We start from the raw sequence: 14222 nt of genomic DNA on the forward strand, positions 1-14222 counted from the left end.
TTCACCGCAAAGCTCGTGGTAAATTACTAATGTAACTCCGCACATGAATTTCGAAAAACTCACGAGGTGCGAGCCGGGGTTTGAACCCACGACCCTCTGCTTGAGAGGTGATAGGTCAAACCACTAGGCCACCACGGCTTTGTTTTTTTATTTTCAAAAAATTATCGGTTTGTTTTCTTTTGACAAAAAAAATACATTGTTATAACCGGTTAACTTTCCGTGTGACGTCACACCTTAGTACTCTTCTACGAACAAATGTTTATTAACTGTTTTTAAACAAAATAAAAGTCTATCACGAATAATTATTATAATTATTGTAGTAGACACATTAACTTTTATGTTAAGAACAGTTTTACAGTTTTATAATCGAGAAAACTAACAAAAATGCAACGTTGCCTTCTCAGCAGGTATAAAAGCTCTTAATACGTGTCCAAAAAATACAGGTCACAAATAGCAGTAGAAATGCGAACTTCCAAGTAAGAGTTTAAAGGTTTATAATTTAAAGTCCCATCCGTCGCTTTCGTCACGAATTACATTCCGATTGACGTAAACATCCGTCACTATGAGTACGATAGGTTAGCTGTAAGGTACCGGCTGTACCTGCCTACATTATTAAATGTAATCTTTGCCAAAGGTCCGCCTAACTGTCGAAAACATAGTACGTGAACGCGAAGATCTTCTTTATAGACTGCCACAAATAATAAAAACAAAACGCCAATCAATGTATGAAATTTCATTACTGTATCGTTTTTAGGGTTCCGGAGCCAAAATGGCAAAAACGGAAACCTTATAGTTTCGCCATGTCAGTCTGTCTGTCTGTCTGTCCGTCCGTCCGCGGCTTTACTCAAGGACTATCAATGCTAGAAAGCTGTAATTTTGCACGGATATATATGTAAACTATGCCGAAAAAATGGTACAATAAAAAATTTTTTTAGTGAAGGTACCTCCCATAGATGTGAAGTGGGGGTGATTTTTTTTTTCATCCAACCCTATAGTGTGGGGTATCGTTGGATAGGTCTTTTAAAACCATTAGGGGTTTGCTCAGACAATTCAGTAATTTGTTTGCGAAATATTCAACTTGAAAGTGAAAATTTTCGTTAATATCGAGCGAAAGTATAAGGGCAACTTTAATTTTGATATTTTAATAATTTTCATTTATTACCTCGCATTATTGGAGAAAAGCATATTAATTAATTTATTTATTTGTCACTAAAACATTGCAGCATTACAGTTAAAATAAAAACCAATGCGCTGTAAAATTGAAAATATACAAAAAACATAAAAAGACATACAAAAATAAAACAATTAGGGGTTTTTGGACGTATCTTCGTCGCTACTCTAAAAACGACGGAAAACCACATCCTCCGGCCAGAAGTCGGAGCGCAGGAACGTCTGCTGGTGCTTGGCTGGAACTTGAAGTCTATAGTAATAATTAATATATATTTTTCAATCGATTAAATAGTATTTATTACTATATTGAATTTGTGATCGCGGCAAGCGGCAGGGCTACTACGAAACTCGAAAGTCGAAGTTCGTGTACCATCCCTCTTGCTCTTGTATTATATAGTATAAGTGTCAGAGGGACCGCACGACACGAACTTCGAGTTTCGAGTTTCATAGTAGCCCAGTGCCATTAGTGTAAGTTTTCGGTTACAAAATAAGTCTCGATCGCGTTCGCGTTAAAATCTCAATTTGTATGGAAACACGAACATCGCAAACGTTCCGCTAGAGGCGCTGTTCGTGTTTCCATACAAATTGAGATTTTAACGCGAACGCGATCGAGACGTATTTTGTACCCGAAAACTTACACTAAGGGCACTGTACCCTTAGTGTAATTTTCGTTAATATTCTCAATTTGTATGCAAACACGAATAGCGCCTCTAGCGGAACGTTTGCGATGTTCGCGTTTCCATACAAAATGAGATTTTAACGCGAACGCGATCGAGACTTATTTTGTACCCGAAAACTTACACTAAGGGTACAAGTGGGCTACTACGAAACTTCAAACTCGAAGTTCGTGTCGTATCATCCCTGTCGCTCTCGTATTAAATAGTATAAGTGTCAGAGGGACCGCACGACACGAACTTCGAGTTTCATATTAGCCCTGCTGTCGTCGCGACGGCCCGCACTCAGCAAAGCATCATCATCATCATCATCATCCAGCCTATATACGTCCCACTGCTGGGCACAGGCTCCTCTCAGAACAAGAGGGCTTGGGCCGTAGTTCCACGCGGGCCAGTGCGGATTGGGAACTTCACACGCACCATTGAATTGCTTCGCAGGTTTGTGCAGGTTTCCTCACGATGTTTTCCTTCACCGCAAAGCTCGTGGTAAATTTCAAATGTAATTCCGCACATGAATTTCGGAAAACTCAGAGGTGCGAGCCGGGGTTGAACCCACGACCCTCTGCTTGAGAGGCGATAGGTCAAACCACTAGGCCACCACGGCTACGGGTCAGCAAAGCATGCACGCTGCAAACTAAACGCAACGCATGGACGTGCGACTTTGTATTCACAATTGTATGAAATTACGATCCAAGAATAGATCTGCGCAATATATATTTATCTGAAGCGGCAATTTGTGTGCGCGTTGCATTTTCCTCCTATTCAGCAACGTGTTTCTCCATTTTGTTGCGACACCATACTTGGTATGCGGACTGGCGTCGGTCAGAGGCCATCAGTGTTGCCACTTTAGCCAATTTTTAGCTAGATCTAACCACATTTATGAAATAGTTGGCTACAAAAAAAATTGTGGCCAAATTTTTTAGCCGCACTTTCTAGGTAGGTATTGTGGGGACTGTAACTTGGTAAGAGCTTAGGTAATGGGGATCTACGCGCGTGACTTTAAACTCAGTTTAAATAAAGTGGATATTTGTTCAGTATTCTGCTTTTATTTTAGATCTTATAATTAGATTACAGAGATAGGTCCAGCCGCTCATGTATGTATACCGCTGTCAATCGTCTTTTAAAGTCAAATTTTAGAATCATACAATATTAAAAAAAACTACCATTATATATAATAAAGCCAATCTAGCCTGCCAGGCGGTCAGTTTTACCACCTGCCAGCGGTATACAGCCTAATCCCTTCAGTACCATCAGCCAAACATGTGGTCTACCACCCTAAAGTTGAAAATCGTTTGCATGTCATAAAACAATAATGTCAATAGACGTGTCTGTCAACTTGAAAGTTCGACTTAAATAAGCGACACTTGTTTAAAAATTGGTAGACCACTTATTTGGCTGATGGTACTTACAACAAGTAAGTGACCACCGTTTCAATCAATTTAATTTCTAATGTAAAACGAAACGAATATCCTTCAAGAAGTAAATAGGAAAAACTAAGAAACCCGAAAAAAATTAAGAAACCGGACCTTCAACATCACAAGATGTCATCGATTTTGAATACATTTTCCCGTAAATAATAATGTAAGCGAAAGAAATATAAAAACTAAAGAGTTATATCCCATTTTGAACATGAAACTACCGTAAGACTCACTCATATTAAATATATTGACCCGGATAACTACTCACATTCGACATCACAAGATGACATCGATTTTGAATACATTTTCCCGTAAATAATAATGTAAGCGAAAGAAATATAAAAACTAAAGAGTTATATCCCATTTTGAACATGAAACTACCGTAAGACTCACTCATATTAAATATATTGACCCGGATAACTCACGTCTTAAATCGAGTTTAGCTCGACATGTTTCGGGCTAAGCCCTTCGTCTTCGGAGCAACGCGACTCAGCGGCTGCTGCAACACGCGCACTGCTCGCGCGACTACCCGACGAAACTGACACCGGCACACAACTACCCGCGTTTTCATCATCATTACAACTGTCAAATGTAGGGTAGCACACAACACTAACAACATCGCTCGAAGACGAAGGGCTACGGATTAGCCCGAAACATGTCGAGCTAAACTCGATTTAAGACGTGAGTTATCCGGGTCAATATATTTAATACTTATATCCCATGTTGCCTTTTTTTTTGTTTGGCCACTTTTGGCAACTTTTAACGGTATTTTTTGCGAAACTAGCTACTTTTTACCGTATGTTTAGCAACTTTCTTTGGGCAAGGTGGCAACACTGGAGGCCACTCGTATCTGGTTATACAGGCACGTGTATCTATAATTTTATCTATTAAGTACTATAGTTGAGTAGGCGAAGCTATACCTAGTTTAATTATAATTCATTAGTTTTCTGTACAGCGGTACTGCCGTGACATCTTTTGAATAGAGAAAATGAAATGCAAGAATCTTTATTGTTAGAAAAACCGTGTTGTAAAAACAAATTTAAATATCTTAGATTAAGGACGTTTTGAAATTGTTAATCGGATAGCGATATTTATCAGTCATGGACTTTAATTGACGTAAATGACGTATACTAAATTTCATTTTTGTTCAGAGAGACGGAATAACAACTTTATTCGCGAGTGCTTGGATTCGCGCTGTCATCGCTCATCCACCATTACCTCTCATATTTCGTTTTCTAGATTTTTTTTTACCGTACAACGGCAAAACCTACTAGACACTGGCAAAATTGTCCTCCAATGGACAGAGCCATATTTTTCTAAAAAACCAAACCAACCAACTTTATTCGCTAATATCTTACCTATTTTTCAAGAGGTATTGAATATTTTTCCTCTCGTTTTATTTTCCAGTGTTGTATCACGTTAAAAATTAGTGTTCCGTCCGATCCGACCCGACCCGATCCGCCCGATTCCGATCGTATCCGATTCGTTGTGATTGAACGAAATCGAAGTGAATACTGGTTCCCTGATCGAGTGATCGCACGCAGGCCGCTCGCTTCAATGATTGATCGGAGTCAGTAACTCATCAGAGGCGATGAGATTTGTGTTGTAAAAAGCCGAGAAGGGATTCGGATCGGTTTGACGATCTGACTGTTTTGAATTTTTTAATCCGGATTTAGGTACCCAATTACCCTACATTGTCTTGACGGGTACTGAGGCTGTCTGGACCAGCATGACAAATAAGAGTGTCTTCGGGAAAATACGTGAAAAGGATTATTCACTACATCTGGTCCTACACTATGAGTGCAAAATTCGAACTTCGTACTTGCCGTCCCGTTCACGCCTATATTATTTAATACGAGAGTGAGAGGGACGGTACGATAACTTCGATTTTCTAATTTCGTAGCAACCCCTATACCTAATTTAGTAAGTAAGCCGAATTTGCCCCAATAACGTGGCGCTTTTACCCCACAGATCGTTGATGAAGAAATACAAGATCGGCGAGCTCGTGGAGGCGGACCGCACGCCCACCAAGGGTGCGTACGCGCCTGACTGGAACAACGACCAGCCGCAGGAGCAGGGCAAGTGCGTGCTCGCGTAGAACTAGCAGAGACGGCGGCATTCAACACACTAACCGTCACAAACAGAACTGTGGCCGTATTGTCTAACGCGCTGACGTTCGCGATCGCAATTACCCCCTCTTTCTAACCTCTTCTTATCTTATGCCGTGTGACGGAAAGAAGTGGTGAAAACGTTTGCGATTCCAAGTGTGTTTGACAATAAGGTCTCTGATGAGAGGAATAGAAATGTCATGCTAGCTGAGAGCTCGAGACGCTTATATGGAAACTAGCGACCCGCCCCGGCTTAGCACGGGTGTAGCTTTGAAAATAAAGAGGTGGAAATGAAGTCTGTAATCAACGGCGGTATCTACACATTTTTTATCTCACTTTTCCGAGAGTTACACCCGCGCGAAATTGGGTCGCGCCGCTAGTTAATTAACTTGAGGCCGTATTGTCTAAAGCGGCATTGACATTTATCTGTCTTGTTGTCAATGAACTAAAAGAATTTCTTTGCTCACCCGCGACCTTATGATTGCTAAGTCTAAGGCTAAGTCTGTCGTGTGTGTCGTGACGTATCAGAACGGTATTGGTTTCACACATTTTATATGGTTGCGTGCACATTTATCTGAAGTGTGTTGCGACGGCTTGTGTTGTTTCGCATCACAAGCTATGGAGAGAGAGAAAGGCAGAGAGCATCACAACACAACACGACAGATAAATGTGAATGTGGCTTAATGCTAAGGCGCTCGCAAACGCATTCACCATAATACCTTCTTTTCTACCATCATCCTAGACTAGACTGTGTGATAGAAATAGAAAGAAGCGGTGAAAACGATTGTGACGCTGAGTTTATTAGACAATAAGGCCTCTGGTTTGCGAGGTTAAAATTAAACGGTTTTTGTTTTATTACTTAAAATGGTGCCAGGTAAATACCATTTTAAAAAGTGGATTAATGCAGAAATCGGTGCTTCAAAAACAATTACATTTCACTGGCTACCGTAACTTAGTTGAGTCATGACATGAATACAGAAAAAAGTGCACTTAAGTAGCGGGAAAAGCGAAAAATGGCGGTATCGTTTGTGGAAAATAATACACAATGATAATACTTCTATTCCTCTTATTTTTAGTTCTGTGTTCACAACTTACAAGCTATAGTCTTCATCATTCATTTACCTAACGATTCATTTAACGAAAAAAATAGAAGGTAATTCTTTAACAGCGATTTAATCTACCCATTAATTTAATGATACGTTCACGTTTGGCTGATTCAAATTACGCTGTTTGTTGTCTCGAAATGCACATGTTTTTGCTCTGCACACTACTATCTACTATTATAAGTTAGCTATAACGCTAAATAGAGTGCACTTTTTCGTACAAAAAATGCAAATTCGTTGTCTTACGAGAATTTTATCGTAATAACGAACGCATTTTATAGCGCTCCAACGGAACAATCAATGACATTGACAGCTGTCACATTTCAGTGTTGCCAGTTGCACGAGAAAATTATACGGAATTTAAATAGTGCACTCTAATAGGACATCATATACTTAAGTTTCAACCAAGCAACACATTGCTTACCTTCATAAGCTGCAGCCATTTCATTATCCATTTAAGGATTCACTCAATGATGATAGAAGATCGTCTAAGATGCCCAATGTGTTTAAGTCTCGTTAAAATATTAGAAAAAAAAGGTTCCTAGTGCTAATTGTCTAAGATTTCCCGTACCCAGTTCGGTTTAAAACTTCCTTTAACTTAATATTAGGTGACAATGGGGAATGGATCAAAATTTGTGGCGTTATCTGGGAAAAGGGACCTTGTTGTCGGTTCTAGTTTCCGATATAAAAGCGTTTAAAATAAAATGTCGAAAAAAATTTTTTTTCTATTTTTACTTTATATTAATAAGCAGGGTCTAAATTCTAATTTGACAGAGACACAAGTTTTTAAATCGTTTTTTTATGATTTAAAACATCCCTTAAAGTCTACCAAGAAAGGGACCTTATTGTCGGTGCCGCTTATTAATGCTTTCTGTGCGCTCGGAAACTGATAGGTTTGGAAGACGTCTCGGACGTCGGTACTTTGTCGGCGCGTCATCATCATCATCATCATCATCATCCCAGCCTATATACGTCCCACTGCTGGGCACAGGCCTCCTTTCAGAGTGAGAGGGCTTGGGTAGTAGTTCCCACGCAGGCCCAGTGCGGTGCTTTTCGGCGCGTAAAAAAAGTCAATCAGAATCATCATAAAATGCGTTTAGAGTAAGGTAAATCATTAATAACTGGCCACCATTAAGCGGTAGCCAGTTAAGGCCTTATCACACTAGCGATTTGCGGGCGAGTTGAAAGCGAGGCGAGCGCGCAGCGAGTAGCATTTTTTATGGTTCTGGAGCCAAAATAGCAAAAACGGAACCCTTATAGTTTCGTCAAGTCCGTCTGCTTGTCCGTCCGTCCGTATGTCACAGGCATTTTACTCGAAAACTACAAGATGTATATTTTCAATGAAATTTGGAGTACAGATGTCTTGTCAAAGCCGCTATTTAGTTTTGTAGTTAAATTACAAAAATAAATATTTAGAGGGGGGCACTCCATAGCCATACACGTAACAGAAATTGAAAAAAAAAAAACTTCAACGTGTGGCACATAGTTCGACAGCTCTTTTGAAAAGATAGTAAGGTTTCTCAAAAACTTTTTTTGATTAAGTGAAGATTTCCGGAAGTAATGGCTCCCAAAGTAGCAAAAATTGTGTCCCCCCCCCCTCTATCTTGTAAACCGTTTGTCCAAAAAATATGCAAAACATATGGAAAGGTAACGCTTAATAAATACTTAAAACTTTCAACGAAAATTGATTTCAACATGATCGGATTTACCGTTTTTGTGTTATTGCCGAAAACCTGCGCTTCTCAACAAAAGGACCTTGAAGATACGCTCTTTTTCTGGTAATAGATTTTAAGACTGTAGTAAGTGTTTTAATTGTGTTATAACGCACATAATATTACTTGTTTTTTTTTTGTAATGGCTACGGAACCCTATCTTGGCCGGTTTTTAGATCTTATTCTTAACTATGTCACTAAACATTTTACGTCCGACACTAAGGTCCCTTTTCAAATATGTTAATCATTTAGTGTTTGTTGAGATAAAATTATAGGTTTTTGGTAAGAGTTTTAATACTACAGTGTTGTTAAATTAAAACTAATCGACTATTAAAATTAATCGTAAGTTATTAGTCGTTTTCAAATGATATCACTTCATATTACTAAATATTTTACCACCGACTTCCCTTTTCGAAAATATATAGCTTTAACTTGAATTTTGAGACTGAAAAAACTACTTTTCTTTAAGATTTGTTGAGTTAATTTGATCTCATTTGGCTATGTTTTAGCGTACTAAATATAAACGTTTGTTGATTTTGACTGTTTAATTATGATAAAGTATTTTTTATATATATAATAAACAACGTTAATTCAAAACGGAGTAGTTCCTATTTAGTGTTCCTAATAAGTAAAAAATCAATCAACCTTTTTTTTTATTTATGCACTTTGGCAAGGTAAACTATAGGAAAACAGTTGTACAATTCCAAATTTGTTCTTGAAACCTAAAAGCCCGTACAATCTACTCCTCAAATAGCATGTTATCTATGTAACTTCCAACAACAACGTACTTTTATTGGGTGTATAAGTTTGAATTCAATTTTCTCATAATCACCTTTTCTGGCTTTTGAGGTTCAACATTTTTTTTTTTAGTATCTATTAAAGCTACATGCATGTTTCTCACATGGTTCGATAGCTAAATGTATGTAGATTAATGAGGATATCAACAACTCAATACCGACAACAAGGTCCCTTTTCCCAGATAACGCCACATTTTAGAAACGCTTGATACTTTTTTTATCGATAGGAATATTACATTGCTAATTAACAGAAAAAAATATCAGATTTTTAAGTAGCATCTATTAATTTAAAAAAATGAAAGAGTTTTCTTTACCGCCAAATTACGACAGTCCGGTCGGTTACGGGTTGTTCCATAGTCCAGAATAAAAAACATTAAAAAAGAATTTATGTGTCTTTGACTCGATCGTTTTGACAGGTGACACTCTTTACCGGCTCGGATAATACCGACACATGGTTTTTTTTCTGGACTTCTACCAAATTTCAAGTTCATCCGACCGCATAATACCGACGTGGAAATACCGACCCTGTTTTTCATCTACACACCCATAGAAGCTCATGTCAGTTTCTATGGCTGTGTTTATGAAAAACAGGGTCGGTATTTCCATGTCAATATTATGCGGTCGGATGAACTTGAAATTTGGTACAAGTCCAGAAAAAAAATCGCCTACTCATTAAAAATTGTTGGTTTAGATCGATTTAGTTTAGGACTAGAAACTATTTTGATACCTAAAAGGTAAAAATTAGGTGGTAATCGTACCCTTCACACACTTTAACGATAAATCTTTACGTCGCTTATCATGTCAGAATTGACGCTCACGCACGCACCTCTTGTCCGCTAACTTGACACGAAATTACGTTGACACCAATCTGTGCCTCTGATTGGTCGGCCTCGACCGATGGTCAACGAACGGATTTATGTCAAACTCCTTCTACGCTTGTTTAATTGATGATTTAATTGAATGGCTGACTTGAGCCGATAACTTCGTTACATTATAGCGCTAATTGATTAGAAATTTAACGATAAGTATACCAAACTATTGGCTATTATTCGATGATTTGGTAGTTTTTCGGATGGTTTGTACCTAAATGAGTAATTTTGTAGATTACAATTTGCCCTCTTCGACTCTCGTGCCGGTATGTTCAAAATATGGCGCTTAAAAGCAGTTTTTTGACAATACCTCCTATATAAAACTTTTTTTTCTCGTTAAATACGTAGTTTAGGTGAACGGTAGCCTTCAGGTATTTCGGAATCTGTGTGTCACCTTGGCCCGGAATATCTTCGGCGACTTAGTGCCGGATTAAGACAATTTGATGCCCTAAGCAATCCACGCCTGTGTCCCCCCCCCCCCATCCGTAACCAGCCTTTTACCTATTGTGTTTATGATGGTGCCCTCCAAGACGTGATGCCCTAAGCTTCATTTGCTTATCGGCTAACGCTGCACTGGTGACTGTAACAAGCGTCTTAAAGAATCAATAACTGCTGAAGGTGTTTTTAATTAAATATGTCCCATAACACGTAGGTAAAATGTAATTATACGAACTATGGGCTTGGAACTAAGTGATGAAATGACAGCGTAACACGAGGCGGGTTTCCCCTTCGTTAGTTATCGATTGAATGAAAAGCTAGCTACAGTTTTCATGCTATCAACCTATGTGATATCTGTCGAACTGAATCGTGGCCCTTTTCTTTTCAAAGTTTTTCACAGAAAAAGTCAGTTACTTCTTTTTCTTATTTTTGTTCAGGCTTTGAACACTCCTGGTGATCTTGTCAGCTTCATGGGTGCTAGCTCATTTCCCTACACAAGGGACATATCAAAGAAGTGGGATATGCAAATGGCTTTGTCAGACGTTGGCTGTTGGCCAACAATTGGCCTGGCCCAATGGTCCAAGTACTCTTCTTCTCACTGAGTTCCGTCCGAACACATTCCAACAACAAATGGGTCTTCTACCTTCTGTCAAATCTCACACAGAGGTGATGGTTTAACTCATCATGCGCAAGAATCATAGTTACTTCGGATTCTCTTAATGAAAATCATTGCGAGACTAACTGTGAGAACGTGTTGGGTTATATGACCCAAAGCGGAAGATAGGTACATTACATACTTAGTTTTAAAGATTCGTTTTTTTTTTTTACGCGTTGATTCTTAGACATGTTTGTGCAAAGCCCCTAAATAATTTAAAAGGTATTAAAGTTAAAAAAAATCTAATTACATTTATATTTTGTTCTCGAAAAAGTGCTCACAATTTATATATAACAGTAGGTACTTTGATATATTCTACACTTTTACAACTATGGGTATTTGAAGATGTTTCACCCTATTATTGTTAAAGGGAGTTTCCGCTTGGCTAGACACGTAATGCTTATGTTTGTAAACCTTTCTTTCCGCACTGTTTGGTGATTAATCGTTTCATGGACATTTAACACGTGATAACTATGCATAATGCATATTTAGTAACTAATAATAATAAGTATAATAGACTTGAAACGACGATTGCTTTCAAGTGTGGACAGTGTGCAACTGGCCTTTCGTTAAAGTGGTCGTTTTAAGTCGTGGCTTAAACTAACAGCAGGGCTACTACGAAACTCGAAGTTCGTGTCGTGCGGTCCCTCTCGCTCTCGTATTAAATAGTATAAGTGTCAGAGGGATCGCACGCACGACACGATATTGAAGTTTCGAGTATCGTAGTAGCCCTGCTGAGCTTAATCATATCACAGCTGATTTTGAGAGTTTAAGTTATTTTTGTGGGCTTGTAACATCGGAGAACGTTACTGAGGTATAGAAACGTTATATAAAAAAAAGTAAGTAAATGATCTCGTGGTGATAATCAGTGGGTTTTGAACCTGTAGGTTTTTTTTAATGACGATCTCCTACGTTACCTAATGTTTTTTTATCGCATTCTCATCACATGGATCTGTGTAAAAATGTATTATTTTTGTAATTTTTCACTCGGTTTTGGCAACGTACTTATTCCAAAAAATAACTAGTTCTGTGATTACGATAGATCTGTTTTAGTGCAGCTTTTTCGTTAGTTTGAATAAATATATATACATATTAAATATTTTAAAAGCTGGTTTTAGAATATCATGCTTATAGAATAACATACATTTAGGTAGTGAGATAAATCGATTTAAAGTTTCTGCGTGTACTGTGTTCTTAAATAGATATTCAAAATACAATACGACACTCTTAACTTCAAAATTCCTAATAATAAGCCCCTTGACAGAAAAAAGGAAATTGATCTGTCAGTGTCATTTGACCAAATTACACGGGAACGCAGTTACTGTCGGATTTATCTGTCAAATCTCTAGTGTTTATTATTGCTGGCGTTAGATGTCCGTGCTATTTGAGGGTATGAATTTTAAAAAATAATTAAGAATGAAATTGGGACCATCTGCTTTGTTTATAAGTTTATTAAGCAATGTTTGTTCATAGCTTTAGACTAATGCCATTAATAAAATGTCAGCAAGCTGATTTTTGACGCAGGCATGGCTCGTGCCCCTTTCCTTTCTAAAAAGTTTAAAAATTACCTCAGAAGCATTAAACGCCATCAATATGTAGTTTATGTACTTATATCGCGAGACATGAACCGTGCACAAATGTAACCGCGTATTTAGTACTGATTTGGTGCTTTGTATTTCATTTATATTTAAAAGTTATTTTTATTGTAACATTTGAATAAACTGTGTATCCTATTGCAATGTCGTTTTTGTATTGGCACCTAGTTTAGTACCTGTAGTTTATATTTAGCACATTCGGCACAGGTGTATCAGATAACGTCACTTACAGAAAATTTGCGTCGTTAGCGCTCTGTTGTTTTAAGCTATAAACGCAATGCGTTATTCTAATTACCAAACATGCGCTCACCGTGTAAGACAATGTTTGGTTATTAGATTATCTGATGCAAATTGATGTGCGTCAAACGCACTGCGTTAACGCAGCGTTTATCGCATAAACCAACAGAGCGCTTATGTCCTGTCGCAATACTTAGAAATAGAAGTATACAGCGTGTATTTTTGATACTACCTCAAACTGTAACCTGACGAAGATTTAAGTGCTGTGAACCGGTATCAAAGCAAATTGTTAATTTAAAATTAAGTAACAGAGCGTAATTAATTTTTGAAATATTTCCGAGCAGCAATTTAATGCGTACAATAATTTGATACGAGAGAGTAACGTTCTGTGACAGCTGTCACATTAACAAGTGCGACGTTTTGAATAAAAACAAAGCAGTATCACGTAGTGATTAATTGCGTGCTAATTAATTTTGTAAGCCAAATAATAGTTAAAATGTTCTACTAACACATAATAAAATGTGATTATTAGGGGCTTTATTAACTACCCTCAAAGTTTGAGGTTGTATCAAAAATACACGTTGTATAGTGAATTGACAGCTTGGATGGACGTACTACCTACATTTAAGTAAGTTATCTCGAGTCATAGTTTTATCCGACTTTTAGTAATTTAACGTTCAGTAACGTGATTTGTTAAGGTCTTTTGACGTCGATCAACGTTGATGAGTGACGAATGAACTGATGATGTTATTTGATTTATCATTGTATACTAAATACACTGGCACTGTAGGCGTTTTGAATAATTTATTAGTAGTTTTGTTTTAAATTTTAAAAAAGTGCACCTAAAACTAGAAATATTCACACAGTTACTTTATTCACTTTGTTAATTTATGTTTTTTTTTAATTGATTTTATTTATCAACACGAACTCCTATGTTTTTACACAGAATCCATGTTTTATTGTGTTTCATGTTTGTTACGTTTTTATGTATTTGTTTTACAGTCACAATTTAATTTATTTACTTATTTAAAGATTTAAAGCGTGTAAATATTACATTATTTATATGTAGCGTTAGCGTTGAGATATTACATATTATGTGATATTACTAAGATATTGCACGTGTAAAATACATAACTTGATAACATGTCTTTCAGTGACGTAACTAACTATAGGGTGGCAGGGCTGGCAAAATGCCACGGGCCCCCGACCCAAGAGGTCAGCGAACTCAGAAATATTTTTTTAACATTGTACCTGAGTAGGTATTTTATTTTACTTAAAATTAAACTAAGTACAACGTGACGATTTTTACTGAGATGGTATAGCTAGCTACGCCATTGATTCTTTGCTTCGGGATCTAGACTGTAGATATTTCTAACACCGTCTTGGTCACGGGTATATTGAAGTAAGTATTTGCGGGTAGATGTTAATGTTGTGTTGATCGTGCTC

The 14222-nt window shown here is 37.5% G+C and overlaps 1 protein-coding gene across 1 annotated transcript in view; it reads left to right on the plus strand.

The window, feature by feature from the left end:
- The window catches only part of LOC141438054 (cytochrome b5-like), a 42350-nt gene that overhangs the window by 14903 nt on the left and 13225 nt on the right, over positions 1-14222 (plus strand). The window contains exon 3 of the mRNA XM_074101745.1: positions 5234-5344. Within this exon, the coding sequence (XP_073957846.1) occupies positions 5234-5344 (111 nt within the window). The remainder of the gene's footprint in view (positions 1-5233; positions 5345-14222) is intronic.

Source organism: Choristoneura fumiferana, chromosome Z (genome assembly GCF_025370935.1).
Source record: "Choristoneura fumiferana chromosome Z, NRCan_CFum_1, whole genome shotgun sequence".
NCBI lineage: Eukaryota > Metazoa > Arthropoda > Insecta > Lepidoptera > Tortricidae > Choristoneura > Choristoneura fumiferana.